Raw genomic sequence first — 27,650 nt, 5'->3', positions numbered from 1 at the left:
AGCTGTGCATATCTCTCTATCAGTGTTATAGAGGGTGAACAATTTATGAGTTTACCCTGTATAAGCTTTATACAGGATAAAATGGATTTATTTGGCGTTTGGACCCTGTTGGGAGTGTTAAAGACAGGATCACTTCTGTAAGCTGCTTTCAGTTAAGTCTGCAGTTTTGGGGCAAGTAATTCAGACCCTGGGTCTGTGTTGGAGCAGACGGGAGTGTCTGGCTCAGCAAGACGGGGTGCTGGAGTCCCAAGCTAGCAGGGACAGAAGTAGTCTTGGCACATCAGGTGGCAGCTCCCAGGTGGTTTCTGTGATCCAACCTGTCACAGTGGGAAAGTATGAAGGGGGGATCAGATACTAAGTGTTTAATGACAGTAGATGCTGAGATTTAAAAAGTGAAAGCTTTATAACCATTAAAACAAAAATTGTCAATATCGCATGTCAAAATACACCAAGTAAACAGTCTTAAATCAAACTCTGATAAGTTCTCAAGCAGCGTTTCTCTGACTCTGCTGGTCTGTACATTTCAGTTATTATCAATGGAAATATTTTTTCCTCCATTTGTGGGTGTCCAGTGAAATTGACGCTTACCGACATTTACCAGTAAAAACAAATCCTTCCACGCCTGTAATGAACAATCTCTCTTTGTAATGTTTCCTGGTGTGTGTTTACTGTAGCATTGTTTCAAACAGCACGATGGCAAAGAACACTACGAGCCTCTTGTGCGCACCTGCAGTGTCTACACAGAGAAATTAATGTGCCACATGATAGTGCGGTTTAGAAACCACACCCCTGCAGTCAGCGTTACCGCTCAGTGTAGATACAAGTAAACGTTTCTGGTGTTCTGGCGGGATGTGCTGGATAAACACCATTTTGGTTTTGTATCAGTTCAAAGAGCGCAGTGATTGTCTCGGTTCACCCACATACTTGTTATTGCTCAATATGCTACACAATATGTCCCAGCTTGTATTTAGCTGTGATATTCTGATGCCTTTCCCAGACCTGAAGAAGAGCTCTGTGTCAGCCCCGAAGCTTGTCTCTCTCCCCAGCAGAAGTGGGTTCAATAAAAGCTATTCCCTCTCCCGCCTTGTCTCTCTAATATCCTGGAACCAACACGGCTACAACAACGCTACAAACAACACCATTTTGTTGTCATTTTCTAAGATCGCTCTGGCTATTCTCGTTAGATGTACAAATGGCTAATCCCTTGGAACGTTGTTAAACTCTTTGCCTTAATTGAATCATAGAATATCAGGGTTGGAAGGGACCTCAGGAGGTCATCTAGTCCAACCCCCAAACGACATCATGGGGTGGTGAGTTCCAGTGTTCCCTGTAATTTTTTCATGTCCATGCAGAATGACTTTTGTTATGTGCACCACTATGATACATCACCTCCATATTGGTGCACATAACAAAAGTTACTCCACACATGGACAGTGTGTGGTGGGGCTGGGGCTGAGGGGTTGGGGTGCGGCCGGAGGGCCTCAGGGCTAGGGCCCAGGATTTGGGTGCAGGAGGGTGAGGGCTCTGGCTGGCAGTGCAGGCTCTGGAGTGGGGAATGAGGGGTTCAGGGTGCAGGAGGGGGCTCAGGGATGGGGCAATAGTTTGGGGTCTGGGGTGAGGGCTCTGGCTGGGGGTGTGGACTCTGGGGTGGGGCTGCCCCAGGGAGAGAAGACAACCCCCAGCCCTCTCTCAGCACAGCAGCTTGGGGCCAGATGAGCTGCACCTCTCTCCTGCCCCGGCAGCTCCAATAGGCCCTGCCGGGGGAGAGCGCCACTCCCCCGGCTGCAACAGCTCCAGTTTGGGGCTGGCGGGCAGAGGTGCCTCTTCCCCAGCCACAGAAGCGCTGGGTTGGGGCCGGCTGGCAGAGGCTCCTCTCCCCGGGCCACCACAGCTTCAGGGCTTGGAGAGAGGCATCTCTCCCCACAGCAGCCCTGAACCCCTGTGCGGGGCTTAATAGGTAGCATGGCCATGCAGCTTAGAGGGAACTTAGGTGAGTTCCACACGCTGTGTGAAAAAGGCGCTCCTTTCCTCGGGTTTGAATTTCCCAACCTTTACTTTTATTAAATGCTCCCTTGCTCTTGAGTTAGGGGACAAGGAAGACAGAAGCTCCGGATCTCACTTCTCTGTCCCCGTCATTATTTTATAGACTTTTATGCTGTCCCCTCTTCTTCGTCTCCTTTCTAAGGGAACCCCAATTTTTTTTCAATCTTTCTCCATAAGCATGTTTTTCTCATCCCTTGATCATTCTCATGGTTCTTCTCTAAACCCCCTCTAGTTCTGCCAGGTCCTCTTGGAGATTTATATGAATATTTTCAGTATTATAACTTGAAGCAAGGGCTGGTTTCTGACTCTGCATGGCTGCTTTTTCCTTGTGCAAGATTTTTGGGGAACAAGAGCTCAGCCAGCCAAACGACTCCCCAATTCTTGCTGTAATATTTCCTCTAGGAGAGGAAAGTCGTGCCGGCCATATTCAAAGTTAGACAGGAGAAAGACCTGTGGGGAAGTCACCCCTTCTCTCTGCAAGTCTTTCACGCAAGTGTCTCTGATGCTCTGCAGAATTTGCTCTTCATTATAGGTAGAAGGCCGATTCCTCCGGGCAGCAAGCAAGTTCCTGTCGACCTTGGAGCACACAAAATAAACCTTCTTCCCTGCTCGCTGGATCTTCCGGGCCAGGCCAGCGTGGGTGGCTGTGAAGTGATGGGAGGAGAAGATGAGGAACACATTGTATTGGCTCAAACTGAAGAGATAGTGGTCCATGTCTGATTGACGTGTCATTGACCCGAACCCCGGCAGGTCCCATATGGTAACATTGGGTTGTTTGGGAAGCTGATAAGAAGTTGGTACCATTGTCGTTTCCACCACCCCGGTTTTAGCAGCACCTTCCTCTTCATCACCCAGGCCTCTAATGGCATTGACAAAGGATGATTTCCCAGCGCCCGTCTGCCCCAGGAGAACGACGCTTCGCATGGTGTTTTGTGATGACCCCCCATCCTCCTGCCATGCAGAATCTGCTTCAGAAAGGTCACTTGTGTCAGAAGTAAACGTGTAGCTCCAGATATCGGCGCTATCCCTGTCAGAGTCCAGCCTCTGGCCTTGGAAAAGGAAAAGAAACGTTTCAATTACAGTTGGCTTTAAAAGTCCCTGTTAAATATGAAACTTTCAACTCTTATTTCAGCCTTCAGTGACATTTTGTAGGGGGCTGGCTGGGCTGTTCCCCACGCATGGCTGGGACGCGGCTGTGGGCTGCCAATTCATAATTCCCTGGGGGGCATTGCCAGCCTCTGTCATTTACAACATCCAGTACATGCCCATATCTGTACCTGCCCCTACCTGAAGCTGTTGGCTTGTTCTCCAGAATCGTGGTGTGACGGGGTAGATTAGGCCCTGAGGCCCCCTGCTGGAGGGACCCCTGCTGGGTCCTGCCACACCCTGCCCCAGAAAAAAGAGCAGTAGAGAGGTCCTCCAAGCAGGCTAAGCAGGCTAGAGTGGCTGCAGGGGAAGCAGCCAATTAGGGGCCAGGAGGGCCGTATAAAAGGAGCTGCAGAACAGCGCAGCAGGCAGGTGCTGTGTGGAGCTCAAGGAGTGAAGACTGGGTGACTGGCTGGCTGGCAGAGTAGCAATTCACAGTGAAGACTGTGTGTGACTCGGCTGGAGGGCTGAGTCACCGAAGAGCCACCAAAAACAAAGAAGAGAGTGAAGGCACATGCACTGAGCCAGGGGGCGCTCACGAGGGGTGAGTGCATCCTGTTACATGCGGCTTTCCTTTTCCTTTTTTAAAGTAATTCTCTAGCTGTTACACTTGTGAAAACAACATCAAAATAATGAGCTGAGGGTAACGGATGGAGAGATGAGTCTATAGACAGCCTGGGACAACAGATGTCAGAGGAGGGACTTCCCACGTGTAACTGATGCAGCAACACCTGCCTGAGTCTGCAGAGAGCCTGAGACCATTGCTGGCCTAGCAGTGAGCTGCAGGTCAGGATCGAGGAGCACTGGAAGAGCTGTGGAGGGAGCCCAGGGCTGGGGCAGTAGCGGGGCTGCAGGTCAGGACTGAGCCTCATTGGCAGAGCCGTGAGGGTGGAGAGCTAAGGGCTGGGGTGGCAGGAGGGCTGCAGGTCAGGACTGAGCTGTGTCTCTGCCTTTTCTAGTGTCTCCTTCCCTTGCCTTCCGCACCCACAAGTTTGATTTACACATGGAAATGACATTTTACCATAGATCATACCCTATCCACAGCCCAGTGTGGCTGGGAGCCAGGAGACAGCATGTGTGTGTGTGGTGGGGGACACAGAGGCATTTCCCTTCCCAGCCACTAACAGACCCACTTGATGCTTTTCTCTCAGCTCCAGGCTCTGTGGGGAAAGCAGTTTTCAGCCTTCTGAACTCCCCTGGGGCTGCCTGCCTGGGCTGAGGCATTCGCTCCCAGCTGCAATGCCGTGGTACCCTGGGGGGACAAGAAATTTACTAATAGATCCAGGACCAGAACCTGGTCTCCGGGTGTCTCCTGCTTGTTCAGCTGGATGGGATGGTCGGGAAACGGGGCCTGTAGCAGAGCTGGTCTCTGAGCGCAGCCACCCTGGAGTACGCTGCCTACTTGGCCACCCCGCCCGATTAGCTGGAAGGCTCAGCAGACCAGCTCTGAAGAAGCAGCAGTCTGCAGGCCGCTAAGCAGGGAGCCTTTAAAGCGTTTTTTTTTTTAAAGCAGATTGCGCAACCAGGAACCAATCACGTTCTCCGGCGGCGAATTAAGAAAACGGCAGCAGCCACCACCTGGGTGAGCCCCAAAACAAGCAACTCGCTGCTTAAAGACGTGACTAAGCAATTACATGCAGAGTGAAGCCACTTTCCGCTTGCTGGGAGCCGGCTTGGCGGCTTCATGGCACCTGCTTGTTCCTAGCCCTGCTCCAGCCTGGCTCCTCTCCAGGGAACCTGCCTCGACCCGCAGCCCCAGGCCCTGATTTCTGACGGGGAGTAACACACAAGCAAACCAGCCCCAGAACTTGTATTAGAGTCCAAACGTGGATCGGGGCCCCATGTAGCACTGGGCACTGCCACCCCCTGACCGAAATCAGGGCTGCATATCAAGATCCGGGTGCTGCACAAACCCAGTGAGACATTCCCCTGCCCCTAAGAGCGTCTGATCTATTTAACATCATCTTTCTGATCTGGAAGAGGGGAGCAATTTGTTAGTTACATGCCTAGATACGAAATTGGGAAGAAGGCAAACACGTGTGAGAAATAATCCACAGAGATGTAGAGAGTTAAGAAATAATGAGAGGTCTATGAAATAAACATGCCTAACTCATTCTTTTGAACTGGTTTTCCTTCTTCTGTGAAAACAGCGCTGCTTACAAGTGGGACTTTACCTGTTTTGCTAGGCTTCTGGGCAATATTTCTGGGATCCTTTTCCTTTGCAGGAGACTTTCCACGGGAGAATTTTGGCTGTTCAGGTTTCTCCCATGTGTGTCTTTCATCCCAGGCTGGCGTCTAGAAAAGATTCACATTGGAGTGAATAGAAAGGGTGAGTTTACACGGCAATCGGCACGACTCTGATTGCACTCGCTTGTTAAAAATACTGGCGTGGCTGCAGGCGGCGGCTCAGGCTAGCTGCCCCAGGACGTGTCTAGGATCTCGGACGGGACTGTACAGGGGGCCACTGCTTGGGTCTCCGTGGCCCCACTGCTAGGGGCTAGCTGGATCGAAGCATGTGACATGTGCACCTCTGCCCACGCTGGGAATGACACGTCCCAGCTGCAGTGTGGATGAAACCTCTGCTGGGCTAACAGGAGTGAAGGTAGGAAAGGCATAAAACCGTATCCTCCGCCAGAAGGCCTTGGCGAAATCCTTGGGGCAGGTGAGCGAGGCAAGGCTGGGAAGCCATAAGCCGAAGCAAGAGTCTGGTGCCCCATTTCTTCAAACTCTCAGCAGGGAGGGAAGCAGGAGACCCCTTTCCTCCTCCTTTGGGCCTGGCTGCAGATTGCTCTGGCTGCACTGTGGAGGCCTAATCCAACAGGCTGGTGTTTACTGGGTGCATTTCCGTGTCACACGGACTGGGTGGGGCGGGTAAGAACTAAGGTGGCCAGAACTAAGCCCCCCCCATGGTCTCTTCACCTCAGCTTCACTCCTCTGACTCCGTTCCCCTCAGCACCCCTGTGCCCCCTTGTCCCTTCCCTGGTGCTAACGAAACACACCTCGTTTGCGGCCATCCCATCGCTCGTGTGTTCTCCCCCTTCCCAGCCGTGTCTGTCTGGCCTATTTAAACAATAGTCTTTCATTGTTTCCTTGCCCTCCCCCGTCCATCTGGCTGTCTCCAGCTGGTGTCTCTTGTACATAGACTAGAAGCGCTTCACGGCAGGGACTCTCTTTGTTCTGTGTTTGTGCAGCACCTAGCACGCTGGGGTTCAGGGTCAGGATGGGGTGCCTGGGCACTACCGTGATATGCCTAATAAAGGGCACTAATAATTTACAGCGCCCAGCACAGTGGGGCCCTGCACCAGGATATGGGCATGTGGGTGCTACCGTAATGCACCTAATTAAGGGCAGTAATAATGTACAGTACCTAGCACAGTGGGGTCCCAGGCCGGGTTAGGAGTGCTACTGTAATGCACCTAATAAACAATAGGTTTTTATTATTAGGAGTTAGACCTGATGACCTTTGCAGTCCCTTTTAACCCTACGGGGCTATGATTCCATTATTATTATTATTATTTATTATCACAACATTTCAATTTTCTGCTGCAATTTTCTAAACAAAATAAAATTCAATTCAAACTGAATATTTTCATTCTCAAAATGTTGATTTGTTTCCCTTTTTTTTTAATTTTCAGGGAGTGGGTTTTCCCCCCTTTTTTGGCGCCCCCCCGTTTTTGGGATTGGATAAAGGCAAGGAAAGGTTTTTCAGCTAGAAGCCCGGTCGGCCCAGTGGCTAATCTGCTACTGATCTTGACAGATCAAAAGGAATTGATCACAGAACTAAAAATGCGTGGCTGTTTTAGATGCAAGTGGTCATGACTTGATCACATTTGTCGTGTGCAATGAGAATAAAGTCCCAATCAGTAATATAGATACAGGGTGTTTTAATTATGTATCAGCTGGCAGGAAGAATGTAAAGAGAAAATGGTGAATGATAATTGGGAATGGTTTAAGAACATTTTACTAGATGCCCAGAAAACCACAATCCCAGATGAGAAAGAGTTTAAAAAACCAGCCTGCTTAGAGAGGAAGTGAAAACTGCTTCAAACAATAATATATAACAATTGGAAGAAATGGGAAGTTGATAGCAATAAATATAAATTAGATGTACATCAGAAGCAGGAAGGCTGCTAAACAACCAGTGGGGCCCCTGGACGATCGAGATACAAAAGGAGCGCTTAAAGACGATAAAGTCATTGCAGAGAAACTAAATGAATTCTTTGCTTCAGTCTTCACTGCTGAGGATGTTAGGGAGATTCCCAAACCTGAGCCATCCTTTGTAGGTGACAAATCTGAGGAATTGTCACAGGTTGAAATGTCTTTAGAAGAGGTTTTGGAATTGATACACTTAACAGTAACAAGTCACCGGGACCAGATGGCATTCACCCAAGAGGTCTCAAAGAACTCAAATGTGAAATTGCAGGACTATTAACTATGGTTTGTAACCTGTTCTTTAAATCAGCTTCTGTACTCAATGACTGGAAGATAGCTAATGTAACACCAATATTTAAAAAGGACTCCGGAGGTGATCCTGGTAATTACAGACCGGTAAGTCTAACGTCAGTACCGGGCAAATTAGTTGAAACAACAGTAAAGGATAAAATTGTCAGACACATAAAATAACATAAATTGTTGGGGAAAAGTCAACATGGTTTCTGTAAAGGAAAATCGTGTCTTACTAATCTATTAGTTCTTTGAAGGGGTCAACAAACATGTGGACAAGGGGGATCCAGTGGACATAGTGTACTTAGATTTTCAGAAAGCCTTTGACAAGGTCCCTCACCAAAGGCTCTTATGTAAATTAAGTTGTCATGGGGTAAGAGGGAAGATCCCTTTCATGGATTGAGAACAGGCTAAAAGACAGGGAACAAAGGATAGGAATAAATGGTAAATTCTCAGAATGGAAGTCAAGATATACCACGTACACCACTTCCCCCTCCTCCCCACCCACAAGGCTTGTTACCCTGTCAAAGAAAGCTATCAGGTTGGTTTGACACTATTTGTTCTTGACAAATCCATGCTGGCTGTTACTTATCACCTTATTAGCTTCTAGGTGTTTGCTGATTGATTGATTAATTATTTGCTCCATTATCTTTCTGGGTACTGAAATGAAGCTGACTGGTCTGTAATTCCTTGGGTTGTCTTCACATGGAGACTTTAAAATATATATTTTAGTCTAGTTTAAATGCTTCCTTCAAGTTTGTTGTTTTTTTTCCTCCCCACACATGCACTTAGGACAACAGGAGTTTGGGATATGCAAGGAATACAGGACTGGTCTGATTGTTAAAGTGATCTCAATCTCTTGTCAATTAGTGTTTGCTAGGATTAGTGATATGAAATTATAGTAATGCATCATTTCCCCAGCAGGGGGACTGAACTATCCCCCTTTTAGGAAGAACAATTAATCCCTAGTTCCTTGCTGTTCCTAACCATTAAAACAGAAACTGACCATTTTGAGACCAAATACTGCATCAGTTTTTAGGAGACCAAGTTTTCCAAAACTTGGAAAACTTGTATGTCAAACACTGTATGCCAAAATTATTATTTTTTGCCATGGATAGTATTACCTTCACCTGGAGGTCATGCTTGACAGTTCAGACAGTATCTCAGGCCAAAGAGATTAACCATCTCACTGCCCAGCCCTGTGCAGGACGTGTACCTTGGAACCCAGAGTAGCTCCCTGGAAGCCAATTAAGCCTGATCTGCACTCAAGAGTTGCACCAGTCTAACTTTGGTGGAAGCTGGCATGTATACAGGGCCGTCCTTACCTATACACAAACTACGCAGATGCATAGGGCAACAGGAAATTTGGGGCACTAGCCCCTGCTCCGGCTCTTCCCCAGTGCCCCCGCCTCTTCCGCACCCCTGCCCAGCCCAGCCCCGCCCCCACTCCCCTAAGGACTGCATCAGGGCCGGGGCTGCACTCACTGGCGGCGGGAGTGCAGTGACCTGGCCCCAGCCGCACAGCTGGTGAGTGCTGGGGGGCGGTTCTCCCCTGCCCCCCAAGCCAGCCCCGCCCCCCCATGGAGGCCTAGGGCCAGCCCCCCCGCTCCCTCCCACAGAGCCTGCCCCCCAACAGGGGGCTGCATAGGGTCCCAGAATAGCTAGGAATGGCCCTGCATGTATCCACACACATCTGTCTCCAGTCAATATATCCCTGAATCAAATTGGTGTAGTCATTCCTCTTTCATTGCCACTGCAGCTCTACATCAGAGGAGTTAAATTGATGTAATGGCTACATGGACTCCTACTTATAAGTTCTCCCACTGATATCCCACACTGCACTGCTCCATGAAGAACTGACCTGTCTGGTAACCTCTCTGAATGACACTGGCCAGGCAATGCAGGCGATCCTGAAATCCTGTCCATAGGGCATGTCTGCTGCAATAGGAGATGTGACTGAAGTAAGTGCAGACATACCGGAGCCGGCTTGTACAGCCTGAGCTGCTACCCTGGCTGCTACAGCTACACGGCTATTGTTATTCAAGCTATGTAGATCAAAGCTAGCTCAGGTATGTCTATACATGATGCAGTCATGCCTCTGACTGTAGTGTAGACATACCCACAGTGCACCATATTTATATGGATGCAGCAGGTTACTGTGTGGAATGGATACATGTTGCAACATGCACTGATGGAAATGCAACAGGGTGAATGCACTCAATTGAAACAGTTGTATCAATATAACTAAGCCAGTATAACTTATACTGGTGTGAATTCTAAGTATAGACAAGCTCATGGTCTTCAAGGTATGAGGTCCTGATTCTCAGCCACGCTGAGACCTTTTTACACTGCTTTGTTGGTGTAAAGGTGCATTTACACCAAAGCTCCTTCACTCTGCAAGAGTGGTATAAATGACCCTGAGCATGAATGAGAATCTAAGTCAAAATGTCTGGCCCCTTACCTTGGGGGGGTCTGCAGATGGATTCTGGTGTCCATTCTTTCTGAAGTCCTCTAACCTCTTTTCATTCATCTCATTCAGTAGTGTCTCCTTGCTAGGCTGAGGTTTGGGTAACGGTTTAGACGATTGCCATCTCAGCAGCGGGAAAGAACAACACTTCCAGATGAGAAAGAGTAATAACGGAATAGCCAACAACAAACAGAGCCAGATCCATGGTGACAGGACACTCGGAGACTCTGTAAAAGATAAACAAGCAGAGAAATCCTGTGAGTACAGAATGGAGAACTCCCCAGGGATCTTAGGCTGCTTCCAGCTGAGATAGGTCATAGGTCAGGTTATTTGCCCAGGTTCAAATCATCCCTCCCACTGAACAATAAAAATAGGAGGATGGGGGAGAATAGAAAATTGTCAAGATCATTCTATCAAGGAAAGGTTGAACAAGCCTCTCTTCCATACCTAATCCTAGGTGGAATTCTCTGGCCTGTGTTATAAAGATCGTCAGACCAAATGATGACAATGGTCCCTTCTGGCCTGGGAATCTAGGAATCTATTGAATGAATAGTGTTCTGCCTTCAAACCCCCTTGAGCTCCATGCAGGTCCTGGGGAGCTGCTGGGAGCACATCTCCATGGCTATTGTGTGCTTCTGCACCAGTTCCAGGGTCCCTGACACCTTCCTCCTACCCCACAACTTCCCTCTTATTTACCTCTAGGATCCTCCCACCCAGTGAGTCCCACAAGCTAATTCTCAGTTGTGCAAGGAAAATGTCCTTCCTTTCATTTGATGTTAATTTTTCTGTCTTTCCATTTCACTGAATCTCCCCTTGTCCTTCTGCTATGACAAAGGATGTTCTCAATCCACCTCTATTCCACTCATTATCTTGTGGAACCATAGAAATATAGGGCTGGAAGGTACCCCGAGAGGTCACCTCGTCCATCCCCCCTGTGCTGAGGCAGGACCAAGTAAACCTAGACCACCCCTGACAGGTGTTTGTCCAACCTGTTCTTAAAACCCTCCAAGGATGGGGATTCTGCAGTTTCCCTTGGAAGCTGATTCCACGGTTTAACTCTCCTGAGAGTTGAGAGTTTTTTTCCTCAAATCTAATCTAAATCTCCCTTGCTGCAGAATAAGCCCATTGCTTCTTGTCCTACCTCCAATGGACACGCAGAACAATTGATCCCCATCTTGTTTATAACAAGGCTTCATATATGTAAAAGTTATCATGTCTCCTCTCAGCCTTCTCTTCTCTAAACATGTCCAATTCTTTCAACCTTTCCCCATAGGTCATGTTTTCTAAACTTAACATTTTTGTTGCTCTCAACTCTTAATTAAATCATTACAATTTTATTAGAGACCAAGTGGGTGAGGGAATATCTTTTATTGGAGAAACTTCTGTTGGTGAGTGAGACAAGTTTTCAAGCTTACACACAGCTTTTCTTCAGGGCTGACATCTGTATAAACTTAGAAGCTTGTCTCTCTTACCAACACCACCACTGCATACTACAGTTTTATTCTGCAGACAAATTCTTTGGAGTTTGTGGGAGGCTCATAAGAAGACACCTAAAATAGAAGAGTCTTGGGGGAAAAATAGACCCAAGAGTTTTGTACTGTACTGGCCAATTAAAATTGGCAATGCAAAAAAACCCAAAGAGAAAAGAACAAACAAATACTGAAAAAAGCAACAGAGGGTCCTGTGGCACCTTTAAGACTAACAGAAGTATTGGAGCATTGGATTTGGAAAGGAAGATGATATCTGTCTGTATTTGTTATCTTCCTTTCCAAATGCAATGCTCCAGTTCTTCTGTTAGTCTTAAAGGTGCCACAGGACCCTCTGTTGCTTTTTACAGATTCAGACTAACACGGCTACCCCTCAGATACTGAAAGAATGCCAAACAAACATACAGCACATCAGGTAACCAGTCCTTGCAACAACCATCAAATAAAAAAACCCCAAGCCACGATAAAGAACAAAAATGCTAAATTTTTCATCAAAAATTTCCAATTAAAAACTTTGGGGGGATGGGATAGAAGTTTTGGGGAAAAAACAAATGGCTTTGTGAACACTTCTGATTTTGAAAAGAAACCATTTCTCTGTGGAAACCAACTCTCTAGATAGATCCTAGCGGTGGGTATGACTCATTCAAATTGTCCCTACTACCCAACTAAGGACAGGTACTACACCATCTCTGAGGAAACATACCCTCCACAATAACTTTCATCTGCGTAGTAAACCTCCCCAGTTGGGGCTTGACATGGCAAGTGTAGATTCCCCCATCCGCCAAGCGAATGCCCCTCAGTCTCAGAGATGCATTTCCCTTTGAGAACGCATCTGGATACAACTTTGTCCGGCCCCTGTAAGCCTCATCTTGTATCTCCAGTTGGTCCTTCCCATTGTAGTAACTATGAACCAGGAGATCTGGTCCCTTGGCTTCTTTCTTCTGCCACGTGATAGTCAGCAGCTGGAGGTTTGAACCAGGTTCAAAGGAGCAGTTCAGGGTGATGTCCTCACCATACTGAGTTATGATGGGCAACTTTGCTGTAGAGTCTTAAAGAAAAAGAAGAATTATTCATCCCAGCTAAATTTCAGTTTTGCAAAAACCTACTAACAACGTATATATGCAAACCACATGCATTGGCCGGGGCCAGAATGGGCAGGTTTGGTAGCCTTTCCCTGGTATCTACCATCTATTCCCTAGCATGGAACAATATCTCTCAGAAGTGGGAACTATCTTTGTTTATCTCAAGGGCTGTTGACTCTGTGTCAGCATTGTTAACTATTTTGCTGATGATCAGAGCACACAATAAAGGAGAGGAACCATAATACTATGAAGATCTCAGTGTTGGAAAGTCTTGCAATTTTTATCGTGAGTTTTGCGAAGTTTGGTATTTTTCTGAAGGTCCCAGCTCCTGGAATCATGTTTACACAAGAAACTCAGTTTTCATTTAAAAAAATCAGTAAGTTTCTAGCTATTAGAGCTGCAGAAAAAAGCTTGAAAAGTGAAGCGAGTGCACCTAAATACTCTGAAATTAGAAAGAAAAGGAAAAGAACCCAGAATTTCCCTTTTTATTTGTAAATTGCATGCTTTTGGGGGGGCTGATTCATGCATAAGGCTAAATAACATCATAAAGACAGAGCCATCTACAGTGTGGGATCCAAAGGAGCTGCTCTGCCGTTGCAACTTACGATGGCTAGAGAAGTGGGCAGAGAAGATGCAGTTACAGAAGAGTGTGGCATATTGTTTGCTTTGTGCAGCACCAACAGAGATTTACACTGTGGCTTTGCAAAGAGGAGAATTACACATCCTTTTGTGCGGCCCTGTATCCACACTGGATATGGAGCCTTGATGGTATTCGTCTACAGAGGAGAATGGAAGCACAGCAGATGCCAGAAAAATGCACAGGAAGAGGACTCGTACTCAGCACTGTGAGGAGTGTTGTCTCAGACCATTCGCCCAGCTCAGAGGTGACGTAGCAGATGTAGGATCCTTCATCCTGGATGCGGACACTCCTGAGTTTCAGGGAGGCATTTCCCTTGGCAAATCCCTCTGGGTCCAGCTGTGTCCGGCCCCTGTAAGCCTTGTCCTGTCCCTGCCACAGGTCCCTCTGCCCATAGTAGCTGTGAACCAGGAGATCCACCCCCTCAGCTCTTTGCATCTTCCAGGTGATGTTCAAACGATGGAGTTTTATCTCATGTATATGGGGGAAGGTGCATCCCAGGATGACATCCTCTGCACACTGAGCTGTGACAGGTGACTGCGCTCCAGTGACCCCTTAAAAAGAAGCAAACGTCAGTGTGAGAGCCTGTCAAGGCTGTTTCCCCACTCTGACACTTTGAGTGCAGAAGGTGGGGGCCCGCAAAAGACCTTAAAAGTACTTGCCACTGATTAAAGGCTTGCATTAAAGCTCCAAGATTACAGATTCCCTGGCCTTGGATGGATATCGTCACCACCACCCAAATGCAAAAACCAATTTGAGAACCCAGGAAGGTGCACTTGGAAATTCCTTCCTGGGAGGTGCCCTCAAGCTCTTTTAACCCTCCCGCTGAAGAGAACCTGGAAAAAAAAAGGCTGCTGCTATCAGCTGAAAATGGATCTTTAATTTCTTAATTCTTCTTTGTAGCTGGCTGTGCAGTCTTAGACACGTGCACACAGAACCTCCACCTTCTAGGACACAGGACTCAGATCATGTTCTTAAAAGAGTGATTTTTATTAAGCAAAAAGAAAACAGGTCTGGCGAAACATTGCTTGGTTGCCAGGTGTTCTAGAGCAACTAAAGAAGAAGGTTTAAAAAAACACAGAGAATTGCTTCCCTGGGATTCAGCTTGAAAAGTTACAGAACAAGTTACATGTGCTCAGCACAGAGAATCCAACAAATTCAAAATAAAGAAATAAACCTGATCGCGTCTGACTAAACATTCCCTGTTCTACTTACATATCTGTAGTTCCAAGATTTAGTACTTTCCTAGGCATGGATGTCACTAGATTTCCATGCCTGGCCTTTGGGCTTATTTCATGCCCTTTCAGCAGCTCTCCCTCCCAAACACAGGAAAAGAAAGGGCTGCTGCTTCCAATTGAAAATCCCATGCTTTGTTTTCATTGGCTCTCCTGGGCTCCTGCCAACTCACCTTCTGCTTCCCTAAGTATTCCTGCGAGTCTGGGACTCTCTAGGACTCACTCTCTAAGGCAATTAAAAGTTAGGCCTAAAAAGTTAATCACTGACAAAGATTCTAGCTAACTGAATGGTTGGAACATCCAGAAAATGGTGCTCCCCACCCTCCATTCACCACAGAGCCTTTCAACTTGCGTCCACATTTCCACTCCCTCCCCATTGCATTGACCAGCTGAAAAACCTGATACTGTAGGACATGCACCCCATTCCTAGAGACACACAGCCAGTGCAGAGTTACTATTTAATGTGGGCCCTACTTACAGGATGGTGGATTCTCTTCTGGGAAGCAGTGACAAAAAAAGATTTGGGGGTCATGGTAGGTAATTAGCTGAACATGAGCTCCCTGTGAAAGGCTGTGGCCAAACGGACTAAGGAGATCCTGGGATGCATCAACAGGGGAATCTCGAGTAGGAGCAGAGAGGTTATTTTACCTCTGGGTTTTGCCCAGGTGCGAGGGCTGCTGGAATCCTGTGTCCAGTTCTGGGGCCCACAATTCAAGAAGGACATTGATAAATTGGAGAAGAATCACAGAAGAGCTCTGAGAATGCTTAAAGGGTTAGAAAACCTGCCCTAGAGGAGAGACTCCAGGAGCTCCAGCTGTTTAGCTGAACAAAAAGAAGGTTATGGGGTGGCTTGATCACAAGCTAAGTACCTAGATGGGGAACAAATATTTGATAATGGGCTCTTCAATCTAGCATGGAAAGGTCTAACAAGATCCAATGGCTAAAAATTGAAGCTAGAAAAATTCAGACTGGAAATAAGATGTAAATGTTTAACAGTGAGAGTAACTGACCATTGGAACAATTTACCAAGACTCAGGGTGGAGTTTCCATTGTCAACAATTTTTAAATCAACATCGGATGTTTTTTTCTATGAGATCTGCTCTAAATGTAGTTTGGGGGAAGTTCTCTGGCCTGGAGGTAAGACTAGATGATCTCAGTGGACCCTTCTGGGCTGGGAATCTATGAATTAATAACAAAAGCATCACAAAATCACAACGTAACATTCCTCTACTAAAACAGCTGAGTGAGTTGCACCTCAGCTCACTTTCCTGGTAACTAGTAATGGCCTTGTCTCCACTAAAAAATTTATCCTCTAACTCTACTGGTCTATTTAAAGCACTATAACGCCCAGTAGAGACACAGGCCATGTTTACTCTAGCAGTGCTTTGCCAGTCTCGGCTGTGTCTACACTGCAGGAGCTATAGTGGCATAGATACGGTGTCGTAGTTATGCTGCTATAGGGTGACCAGATCACACCAACAGTAAAATATCGGGACATGTTGGGGTGCCATCGGCCCTGCCCACAGTCCACCCCCGCTCCTCCCACGCTCTGCCCCTACTCTGCCCCAGGTCCCGCCCCCACCCTGCTCGGCCCCGCCACCGTGCCCCTCCTCATCCCCTGGTCTGCTGCTGGCTTCTTGCATCCCTTCTCAGTCCCCCACCCACTGCTCGCCTCCTCTCACCCCCTCCCACCTGCCAATCACCTCCTCACTCCCCTGCTAGAAACCCCCATGCCCACCCCGAGATTAACCCCCGCTGGCTCACCGCTCCCCTCCAGACCCCCCCCCTCCCACCTGCCCCTCCCCCCCCCCCCCCACCGCTGGCTCACTGCTCACGTCTTCACCCCCCCTGCCTGCCGCTGGCTTGCTGCTCGCATCTTCACCCCTCCTGCCCGCTGCTGGCTTGCTGCTCACGTCTTCACCCTCCTCTGCCCACCGGCCAGCCAGCTGCTGGCTCGCCCCCACCCCACCACTCGCCTCTTCACCCCTGCCCCCTGCTCACCTACTCACCCCTCCTGCTCACCTGCTTACTTGATTATCGGGACAATTGGCATCCTGAGCATACATCGGTCAGGACATGGGACAAAGGATTAAATATTGGGACAATCCCAATTGTATCAGGACAATCCTGATTTTATCGGGACGTCTGGTCAACCTATGCTGCTATAATCCCATAGTATAGACGCAAACTACAGCAATGGAAGGGGTTTTCCCACTGCTGTAGAGCTGGGTATATTGGTTGATCACAGGATGACTATGAGCCGTCAATGTGATGCGGCCATGAAAAGGGCTAATGATAAAGTTCTAGGATGTATCAGGCGAGGTATTTCCAGTAGAGACAGGGAAGTGTTAGTACTGTTATACATGGCACTGGGGAGACCTCATCTGGAATACTGTGTGCAATTCTGGTCTCCCACATTTACGAAGGATGAATTCAAACTGGAACAGGTGCAGAGAAAGGCTACTAGGATGATCTGAGGAATGGAAAAATGTCTCATGAGAAGAGACTCAAAGACTTGTTTAGTCTAACCAATAGAAGGCCGAGGGGAGATCGGATCGCTCTCTCTAAATACATCAGAGGGAAAATACCAGGGAGAGAGAGAAGTTACTTAAATTAAGCATCAATGTGGACCTCAAAACAAATACATATAAATTGGCCATCAACAAGTTTAGGCTTGAAATTAGTTGAAGGTTTCTAACCATCAGAGGAGTGAAGTTCTGGAGCAACCTCCCAAGAGGAACAGCGAGGTGATACCAGTCAGCTCTGTGTTTTTGGGGAACCAGGGCACAGTATTTAGCCTGTCTGACTTGTGAAAGACACACACCCCCAGTCTCTGTTTGAACCAAAACCAATCAAGAAAAGGCTTGCAGAGAGCAGTGAAGGGTGTTGGGAGACATACCTAGACCCCTCCTGCCAAGGGTGACAAGATTAAGACATCTCCATTAGCATACAGAATGAAGAAGAGAGACAATTCCCCCAGCCTCATCTGCGTGAAAGATGGGCCAGGGATTAGCATAGAATGAAGAACAGAGAACTGCACTGACTCTGGGACCAGAAAAGCAGAGAAGCACTGCATCCTGGGGGATCTCTGCTCCAGCTGTTAATGAACCTGCCTGCACACACCCAGCTCAGCGATTATCAGACCAATTCTAGTAATAAATCTTTGACTGATATCCAAATACTGAAGCTGCCTAATTGCATTGTGAGCTCCCTGGAAGAAAACACCCCCCATAGCCAAGAGTGATCAGCTCCTATTGTCTAGCCTAAAGAAAACCCTTGAGTCATCAGCTTACCCATAAACAAATCTAGTGTTCTCCCTTGGACCACTGTATCTTCTCTACAAAACCCCCTATCTATGCCCAAGTCAGTGTTCTGAGGCATAGACCCAAAACTCTGCGGCAGTTCTACTGGGACTCCATCTCCTGACTGATCGTGCTGGGGGCTCTGCCTGTGTCCAGCACTCAGGACCCTGAGCTACCACCATCACCTGGGAACCCCAACCAGTTCAAGCTCTGTGGAGTGGGTGAGATCCCCCCTCTTTTTCTCTCTCTGTTTTCTTTTCTACCTCAGGTATTAACCTTTAATACCGTATCTTATGTTGGTTTAGGCTGCTTGTGTAGTTATCACTATTATTCAATAAATAACTTTTATGGTTCAGCTGGTTGCTTCCCTCCCTCTCTCTCTGAACTTTACTCTTTTGTGTTTTCAGCTTCCCCCATTCACTCTGCAGTAACGCTTCTCTTACCTAAGCTAAAGATCCTTGTGGCACCCAAAAATCCTGTGGGGATTGCTCATCCAGTGGGTTACTACTAATACAATTGTAACGTGACAGTGGGATAGGGACATGTTAAACTTGGGGCACATAAGGGCATGGGGGGCAGCTCAAAATGCTGCTCAACCCAGCCTCTTGAGACCAGGGACATATGAGGGAATCAGCTGGACAGTGCTGATTGACTTGCTCTGCTAGTCTCTGTGTGTATGTGTGTGTGTGCGCGTGCGCATGTTCATCTAGTTCTAGGCCTGGAGGAACCCAGCCCTGGGGAATCGAGGTTCTGCAGGACAGCTCCATTGGGAGGGGACCTGCAGCAGGGAGAAGTAGAGCTCCGTATGAGAACACAAGTGACATAAGCAGCACATTGATAGAATTACAGAACCCCTCCCCCCCCCACAGACGAGTAAACCTAATCGGATTGATCTCTCTAAATACATCAGAGGGATAAATACCAGGGAGGGAGAGGAGTTATTTAAATTAACCATCAATGTGGACCTCAGAATAAATACATATAATTGGCCATCAACAAGTTTCGGCTTGAAATTAGTTGAAGGTTTCTAACAATCAGAGTGAAGGAGTGAAGTTCTGGAGCAACATCCCAAGGGGAACAGTGGGTGCAAAAAACGTACCTGGTTTCACGACTGAGCATGATAAGTTTATGGCCGTGATGGTACAACAGGACTGCCTACCATCTAATCGATCACCATATTTGGAGTCAGGAAGGGATTTTCCTCAAGGTCAGATTGCCAGGGACCTTGGGGAGGTTTTCGCCTTCCTCTGCAGCATGGGGCACGGGTCACTTGCAGGTTTAAATTAGTGTAAATGCTGGATTCTCTGTAACTCAAAGTCTTTGAACCATGATTTGAGGACTTCAATAGCTCAGACATACATTAGGGGTGTATTACAGGAGTGGGTGGGTGAGGTTCTGTGGCCTGCAATGTGCAGGAGGTCAGACTAGATCATCACAATGGTCCCTTCTGACTTCAGTAAGAATATCTGAGTAAGAATATATATTACAATTTTAAGCCTAACCAGTGTCCCATTAGTGACTTGTCACAAGATGTCAGAACATATTAGTATTAGAGCCAAATGGGACTAATATTTATTTAATTTTCTTTCTTAAGATAGAAATTAGACACAGTGCTCCTGTCAGAAATTACTAAGTTATTACCTGCAAAAAACACTAGAGATTTCAGTTGCCTAAGTGGCCCCTGGAATCACCATTTAAGTAGCCCCCCCCCCCCCCCTCTGAAATCACGCCCCCGTGCAGGCATAGAATTCCCCCACCATGCGTGGCCCCATTGGCCTGACTGGAGTCGCCCCCATCCCAATATAGAAGTCAAACTATGCCTATGGTTTAAACCTGCATGTCCCATACTGCTGAAGAAGGTGAAAAAACCCCACGGTCTCTGCCATTGCAGGCAGTCCTGTCCATACCATCCCCTCCATAAACGTATCAAGCTCAGTCTTGAAGCAAGTTAGGTTTTTTGCCCCCACTGCTCCCCTTGGGAGCTTGCTCCAGAACTTCACTTCTCCACTGTTACTTCCAACTAATAAATCCTCAGCTTAAATGCATGACCTTGCATTTTGCACTATCACAATATCATCCCATTTCTATTATTGCAGTTTACAAAGTCATCCAGATCTTCTTGTATGGTCCTCCGGTCCTCCTCGGTATTGGCAATACCTCCCCACTTCGTATCATCTGCAAATTTTATGAGCACATTCCCACTTTCTGTGCCAGGGTCAGTAATAAAAATGTAAATAAGGTTGGTCCCAAGATGGATCCCTGAAGAACTCCACTAGTAACCTCCCTCCAGCCTGACAGTTCCCTTTCAATAGGACTTGTTGTAATCTTCCCTTCAACCAGTTTCTTATCCACCTTTCAGTTTTCCCCATTAATCTCCATCTTCGCCAATGTAACTAATAATTCCTCATGTGGAACTGTATCAAGTGCCTTTCTGACATTCAGGTAGATTAGATCGACAACTGCATTTCCTTTGTCTAAAAATTCAGTTCTTATCTCAAGAAAGGTATTAGTAACTTTGTTACACCTCTTGAAGACAACAATTGAAACAACTGTAGAAAAATCTACAATTACTTTTAAGCCTACACTGGGAAGTACAAAGTGCTGCCATGAGAACGCTCTCACGGCAGCACTTTGAAGTGTGAGCGTGGTCAGGCGCGAGCGCTGGGAGAAGTTCTCCCAGCATTCCTGGTAATCCACCTCCACGAGGGGAATAGCTCCGAGTGCTGGGAGGCTGTCCACACTAGCGCTGGGTGTGTGTGTGTGATTTTTCACACCCCTGAGCCAGCAAGTTAGAGTGTTTTAATTTGCCAGTGTAGACATGGCCTTAGGCTATTTAATTGTTGCAGTTCACCAAGCTTGGAATAGATCCTTTAACTTTAGGAAACCTCCTAGCAGCCCTTTTTTATCTCAATCACCTGGTAATCACTCTGTTTATAAACAAAATTCTGACTCCCTGCCTCAGGGGCAAAATCTGGGAGCAGACTCCTGTCTCCTCTGCAGAGCTCCTTAGAGCTAGTCTATACTGGCAACGCTTTAACATGGCTTGTGTGGTCGCAGCCCAGCACTGGGAGAACTCTCCCAGCATGGCTAAAAAACCCCACCTCCCCTGAGCGAGCAAGTTGCAGCACCGTAAAGTGCCAGTGTAGATAAGCCCTAACTCAGGCTGCCTGAGTGTGCAATGAGAACACCCCTCCAAACTCCACCCATGGTTTAAACTGGTGTAAATGGTGAATTCTCTGTCCCCTGAAGTCTTTAAAGCATAATTTGAGGACTTCATCAACTCAGCCAGAGGTTAGGGGTCTGGTACTGGAGTGGGTGGGTGAGGTTCTGTGGCCTGTGATGTGCAGGAGGTCAGACTGGATGATCACGATGGTCCCTTCTGACTTTAGTAAGAGTATCTGAATCAAGTTATTATGTGCAAAAACACTAGAGTTTTCACTTGCCTAAGTAGCCCCTGGAATCATGGTTTAATGATTCCACCCCCATCTGAAATCGCGTCCCTGTGAGGTAGGCACGGAATTTATTCCCCACCCCCACGCGCGGCCCCCTTGGCCTGACTGGAGCCATTCCCCCAAATATAGACGTCAACCTACGCCTATTGACTCCTAGCTCTGAGAAAGTTAAAGCAATTTGAGAATTGAATGCACCTATGAATGTACCAGAACTCAGATCCATACTGGGGATGGTAAATTACTTTGAGCAATTCCCGTGAGACCTTTCTACAGTGACAAAACCACTGAATGAACTGTTAATGTCCAATGCGTCTTTTTGCTAAGGGGCCAAATGAAGAAATTGCCTTCAAAAATGTAAAAAACAATCTCAACAGCACCAGTTGTCCAGTGCTATGATGTGAACAAAACCAAAACGGCCAGGGTGGAGACAAGCAGTGACAGCTTAGCAGGTGCATTGTTGCAACAACATTGTTCTGAGTGAAAGCCAGTTGCATTTTGCTCTCGCTCGCTTACAGAAGCAGAAGAACAACATGCACAGATTGAAAAGGGTGCTGAGCAAACGTATGGGCATGTGAGAACTTTTACAGGTATTTGCGGGATTGGATTCATTTGCACTGATAACAGACCATAAATTGCCTGTAACCCTCATCAATGGAAAAGATCTGGATGAAACATCCCTGCAATGCCAATGTCTATTACTAAAGTTAATACAATTTAACCCAATTGCTAAATATATTTCTAGGAAAAATCTGGTAGTAGCAGAAACTCTGTCACAGACTCAGACTCATAGACTAAGGTCAGAAGGGACCATTATGATCATCTGGTCTGACCCCCTGCATGCTGCAGGCCACAAAACCGTCCCTACCCTTCTCTTGACTCTGCTGATGAAGTCCCCAAATCCTGTGTTTTAGTGACTTCAATTGGCAGAGAGCCCTCCTGCTAGCGATCCCAGGTTTGCAGAGACCAGGTTTGCACCCAACTACCTGTGAGCATGAAGATGACATAAAGGCAAATGTGGTTGCTGTGGTCACATACAGACCAATGTCTGAAAAAAAGCGTACATCGGTTGCAAAAAGCAATCTTGACAGGACACACAACTTCAGGCAGATCTAAGGGTACATCTACACTACCCGCCGGATCAATCCCTGATCACTCTGCCATCGACTCCTGTACTCCACCGCGGCGAGAGGTGGAAGCGAAGTCGACGGGGGAGTGGCATCAGTCGATCCCGCGCTGTGAGGATGCAAAGTAAGTCGACCTAAGATATGTCGACTTCAGCTACGCTATTCTCGTAGCTGAAGTTGCATATCTTAAGTCGATTCCCCCCCCCCCCCCAGCGTAGACCAGGCCTTCATTACATTGGGGCATCTGACCCAAGTATCTAAAGGACACTAAGGAAGTGACAAGAGATTACTTTGTAGTAATTAAGTGAATCAAGTGGACTCATGATTAAAGGCAAGTGCATCGTAATTCCATATGAAATACGAGGAGAAATCTTAAACCTTATCCAGAAAGGATATCCAGAATTAACTAAATGACATAAATGGGCCAATCAGTTAGTGTGGTGGCTGGACATCAGCAAGGACATAAGGAATAAAGTATCTGCATGTCATGGTCATGTTGGACAGTTGACCACAAAGATGTAGAATACCAAGTAGGGAAAGAAGTTATTTAAGTTAAGTGATAGTGTGGACACAAGAACGAATGGATATAAATAGGCCCTACCAAATTCATGGTCCATTTTGGTCAATGTCACAGCCAAAGGATTTAAAAAAATCATAAATTTCATGATTTCAGCTATTGAAATCTGAAATTTCACAGTGTTGTAATTGTAGGGGTCCTGACCCAAAAAGGAGATGTGTGTGTGTGGGTGGGGGGGGGGGCTGAGTGTCACAAGATTATTGTGGGGGGGGTGTTGCTACACTTGCTTTTGTGGCACTGCCTTCAGAGCTCGGTGGCCAGAGAGCAGCAGCTGCTGGCCGGGAGCCCAGCTCTGAAGGCAGAGCCGCCACCAGCAGCAGCGCGGAAGTAAGGATGGCCTGGTAGGGTATTGCCACTCTTACTTCTGCGCTGCGGCCTTCAGAGCTGGGCCCTCAGCCAGCAGTCGCCACTCTCCAGCAGCCCAGCTCTGAAGGCCGCAGCACAGAGGTAATGGTGGCATGGGAAGGTGCGTCTGCACTACTGCTGTCGGGGCGCTGCCTTCAGAGCTGGGTGTCCGGCCAACAGCCACCACTCTCCAGCCGCCCAGCTCTGAAGGCAGCACAGAAGTAAGGGTGGCAAGATTGTGACCTTGCAAGCCCCCCGCCCACAATTCCCCTTTGGATCAGGACCCCCAATTTGAGAAACACTGGCCTCCTCCCATGAAATCTATATAGAATAGGGTAAAAGCCCACCAAAGACCAGATTTCACAGGGGGAAGACTAGATTTCATGGCCCGTGACACATTTTTCATGGCCGTTTATTTGGTAGGGCCCTAGATATAAATTGGCCATCAACAAGTTTATGTTTCAAATTAGACAAAGGTTTCTAACCATCAGAGGAGTGAAGTTCTGGGACAGCCTCCCAAGGGGAGCAGTGAGGGCAAAAAACCTCACTGGCTTCAAGCCTGAACTAGGTGGAGTGGATGGTATGAGGAGATGGCCTACAATGGCCTACAATGGTATGAGAAGATGGCTGATCTGCGACTGCTAAGAAGCAAATATCTCCAGTGGCTGGTGATGGGACACTGGGTGGGGAGGGCTCTGACTTATGACAGAATGCTTTCCCACGTGTCTCACTGATGGGTCTCACACACATGCTCAGGGTCTAACTGATCATCAGACTTGGGGTCAGGAAGGAATTTTCCCCTGGGTGAGATTGGCAAAGACCCTAGGGGATTTTCGCCTTCCTCTGCAGCACGGGGCTCTTGCTGGTTTAAACTAGAGTAAATGGTGGATTCTCTGTAACCTGAATCTTTGAATCATGATTTGAGGACATCAGTAACACTCCCAGAGGTGAAGTATGTGGCCTGCGATGGGCAGGAAGTCAGAGTGGATGATCATGATGGTCCTTAAAGTCTATGAGTCTACGAGAGCTGCTGTGTGCATGCTAAACTGGGCAATCAGGAAAGGGCATTTCAAAACTATGCATGGTTTTTAAAGTGGGGGAAATGGCTTCCAGTCTCTGTGACCCCTGGGCAGTGGAGTTCAAGAGAGATCAGCATCAGGCATTGTGGGACAACTGCTGGAGAACTGTTAGGGTGGACATAGATCACGCACCATCCACACTTGCACTGTGTTAACCACACTATGTCGACATACGCACAACTAGGTCAATGCAAGGTGGCTTATGTCAATCAAACGTGGTAGTGTAGCCCAGGCCTACAGGAATACCGATACCAGTATAAAGCACAGTTACACTGGTCTAAGGTGTAGTGAGTGTAAACAACTTAACTAGTCCGAAGATGGAATTTGATAAATTTACAAATGGGATTTTATGACAGACCTGCCTACAATAGCAGGGACTGGACAGGAGGACCTGTCCAGTGCTGTGTTCCTATAACTGTGTCCACGTGACAGGATTCTACTGCTTTCACTGCACCAATTTCAAACTGAGCTAGCGGAAGCAGTATAAAACTCTGTGTCGATCAGCCCTTGGTGTAACTGGGAATCAGGCCCTGGAAATGAGCTGAATAATTTTTTTTTAACTGTGTTAACGTAGCAGTTTCAGCAGCGAGAGGACTGAGTGGGCCACAGAGACTGATCTCAGGTTTTCTCTGCAGAGGGTGCCCACAGGATAGAAGAACATCACCATGTGATGTGTGGGGCAGGCGGGGGGTGGGTGGGAATTCTCCCTGCTGCATTAGGGGAGGCAACTTCCCCAGTGCTAAATTCATTAGGGAAATGGACAATTAAAGTGACTCCAGATGGCACAAAATAATCAGGAGAGCAAAGCAGGAACAGGCAGTACGTACCATAGAGAGTCCACAGAGCCACCAACCGCAGTGACCAGCCAGGGCTCGTTCCCACCCTGCCTCTGACCATGTCGCATCTGCGAGAGAAGGAGAGAAAATGCTCCGATTAGCTGCATCCAGACACCAGCCCCTGGGAACAACATTCACACGGGCCCTGCAGCCCCGGGTTCCCTGCAGCCACACTCACCCCAGCGCAAACCGGGAGTCACTCCGCTGAAGGCTGTTTAACCGGGCCTGATTCTCAGTCACGTCCTGGCTCCTTCACCGGGGCCGTGCAGTGACCCAGAGGTTTGTAAAGGGGACTTAGGGTGACAGAGGCAGGATGAACAAGTTTACACCAGGATAGGAATGGGGCTTGTTTGAGGGTGGGAGTGGGGGCTACTGCCCTCTCCTCACATGGCCGAGGGGGTATGGGCCAACACTGGAGGCAAATAGTATGCGAAAGCCTGATCCCTGACTGCAGCCTCGTGGTGGGGCAGGGGGAACAGGTGGGGTTGGGATGAGGGAGATGATGGGGCCCCAGAAAAGGGGTATTGATCATCCAGGCCCATGTGCGTGAACAGGCCCCACAGTGCTGGGTGAGTTCATCTCTGTGCCCCATCACAGCCCCAGGCCCTCTCCCATCCTAGCCTCAGACAGGAACATGCCCCAGCCCCTCTCCTACACAACCCCCTAGAGAGCAACAGCCCCCGCCACCCCGTCACAGATAGCAACATCCCCATAGCCTCTTCTTCCACTGAGACTGCACCCCCCCTACCAGACAGCCTGTTCCCGACCCTGGCCTTCAGCACAGCCCCAGGGACCTGTCCACTTGCCTTGCCAGACAGAGCCAGTGCAGGGAAAGCAGACGGGGCCGCGCTTGAGGCTGGAGTCAGTGGGGGGCCCTGACCAGCAGAGACCAGGACTCACGGGGGCATCTTTTCACTCCCTTCCCAACCCTGGCCCTTGAGCCTGGCCCTGTCTGCTTTCCCAGCACAGCACTGAAGGAGCAGGGTTGGGTGGGGGTGGGGGTAGGAAAGATGCACCCAGGAATACTGGCCCCCCTGCAGCTGAAGTATGGGATAAAAAGCATCTTGCATTGATTAAGTATGGGACAGGCCATTTTCTATTTAAAAAAGGGACGTCCCTTGTAATACAGGACTGTTGGCGACCCTAATGGGGTCAGATCCTCAGCTGGGGTCAATCGGCCGTAGCACCATTGGGATGAATGTGGTTGTGCCAATTTCCACCTAACCCTTAATGGGGGTCTATAGAAATTACACTCACAGCTCTAGAATCGAAGAGAAACTCAGCGCCTGGTTCTCATTTACACTAAGGCCCCTTTAAAACTCTCTGGCAGTCTATAGGGGCCTTAACGTCAGTGAAAAACAAAACATTTGTTCCCACTTTCAGTTCCTCGTCCACTGCTACAGCAGAGCAATAGGACTTCAACATAAGTGAAATCACATCCCCAGATCATTTCTGCAGGTTTTTTTAAACCACCCTATAAACACCGTCAGCTAGAATATAATTCTCTATTGCAGTCTATAGGATCCTTTAACAAAAGCATTCTGTTGTTGTGCATTCTGCTCTACTCCGCGCTGATTCAGCCTCAGCTGGAGTATTGTGCCCTGTTCCGGGTTCCACATTTCAGGAAAGATGTGGACAAACTGGAGAAAGTCCAGAGGAGAACAACAAAAATGATGAAAGGTCTAGAAAACATGAGCTATGAGGGAAGATTGAAAAAACTGGGTTTGTTTAGTCTGGAGAAGAGAAGGCTAAGGGGCAACATGATCTAAGTTTTCAAGTACTGTACATAAAAGGTTGTTATAAAGAGGAGGGTGATCGATTGTTCTCTTTAACCAGTGAGGGCAGAACAAGAAGCAATAGGATTAAATTGGAGCAAGGGAGATTTCGGTTAGACATCAGGAAAAACGTCCTCAGTGCCAGGGCACTTAAACACTGGAACAAATTACCCCAGTGAGTCTCCCTCATTGGAGATTTTTAAGAGCAGGTTGGACAAACACCTGCCAGGGATGGTTTAGATAATACTTAGTCCTGCCCTGAGTGCAGGGGACTGGACTAGATGACCTCTCAAGATCTCGCAAGGTCCCTTCCAGCTCTACGATTCTATGATTCTACGATTGCCAGTCATTGCTCAGCAGCCATTTTAATGGTCATTTTGCAGCTGCCATTTGAAATGTCTCTTGTAGTTACAGGCAAAAGGCAGCGGCAGCAGGAGCAGCAAATGAGAACCAGACGAGAGAGGAGTCTCTTACCTTCCACCCCAAGTGCACCAGACCCTCCGACCTCCTCGATGACCTCAGAGGAGCAGAATAATCCCAGCGTGTTCCTCCATCTTCCTCCCTTCCTGTGTCTCTCGGCGTCTCTGAGCTCTGAGTAACACGGAAACTGAAAGTAAATA

The 27,650-nt window shown here is 47.8% G+C and overlaps 1 protein-coding gene across 1 annotated transcript; it reads right to left on the bottom strand.

The window, feature by feature from the left end:
• Positions 1-379: 379 nt before the first annotated feature.
• Positions 380-27,650, bottom strand: LOC117869576. The gene is made up of 7 exons (XM_034756537.1): positions 27,505-27,650; positions 25,247-25,323; positions 13,506-13,859; positions 12,290-12,634; positions 10,094-10,326; positions 5,364-5,484; positions 380-3,092 (listed from the first exon to the last, which is right to left on the bottom strand). The coding sequence occupies exons 2-7, from the start codon at positions 25,314-25,316 to the stop codon at positions 2,398-2,400; spliced, it is 1,818 nt and encodes a 605-aa protein (XP_034612428.1). The 5' UTR covers positions 25,317-25,323; positions 27,505-27,650; the 3' UTR covers positions 380-2,397.

This window comes from Trachemys scripta, chromosome 24 (genome assembly GCF_013100865.1).
Source record: "Trachemys scripta elegans isolate TJP31775 chromosome 24, CAS_Tse_1.0, whole genome shotgun sequence".
Taxonomy (NCBI): domain Eukaryota; kingdom Metazoa; phylum Chordata; order Testudines; family Emydidae; genus Trachemys; species Trachemys scripta.
This window is presented reverse-complemented; position numbering and strand designations above follow the sequence as displayed.

Coding starts and splice junctions, on each gene's coding strand:
- LOC117869576 (XM_034756537.1), bottom strand. CDS start 25,316: ATGGTCAGAGGCAGGGTGGGAACGAGCCCTGGCTGGTCACTGCGGTTG. Junction 12,635..13,505: donor AACACTCCTCACAGTGCTGA/GTACGAGTCCTC, acceptor TTTTTCTTTAAG/ACTCTACAGCAAAGTTGCCC. Junction 3,093..5,363: donor CCAGAAGCCTAGCAAAACAG/GTAAAGTCCCAC, acceptor TCCTTTTCCAAG/GCCAGAGGCTGGACTCTGAC.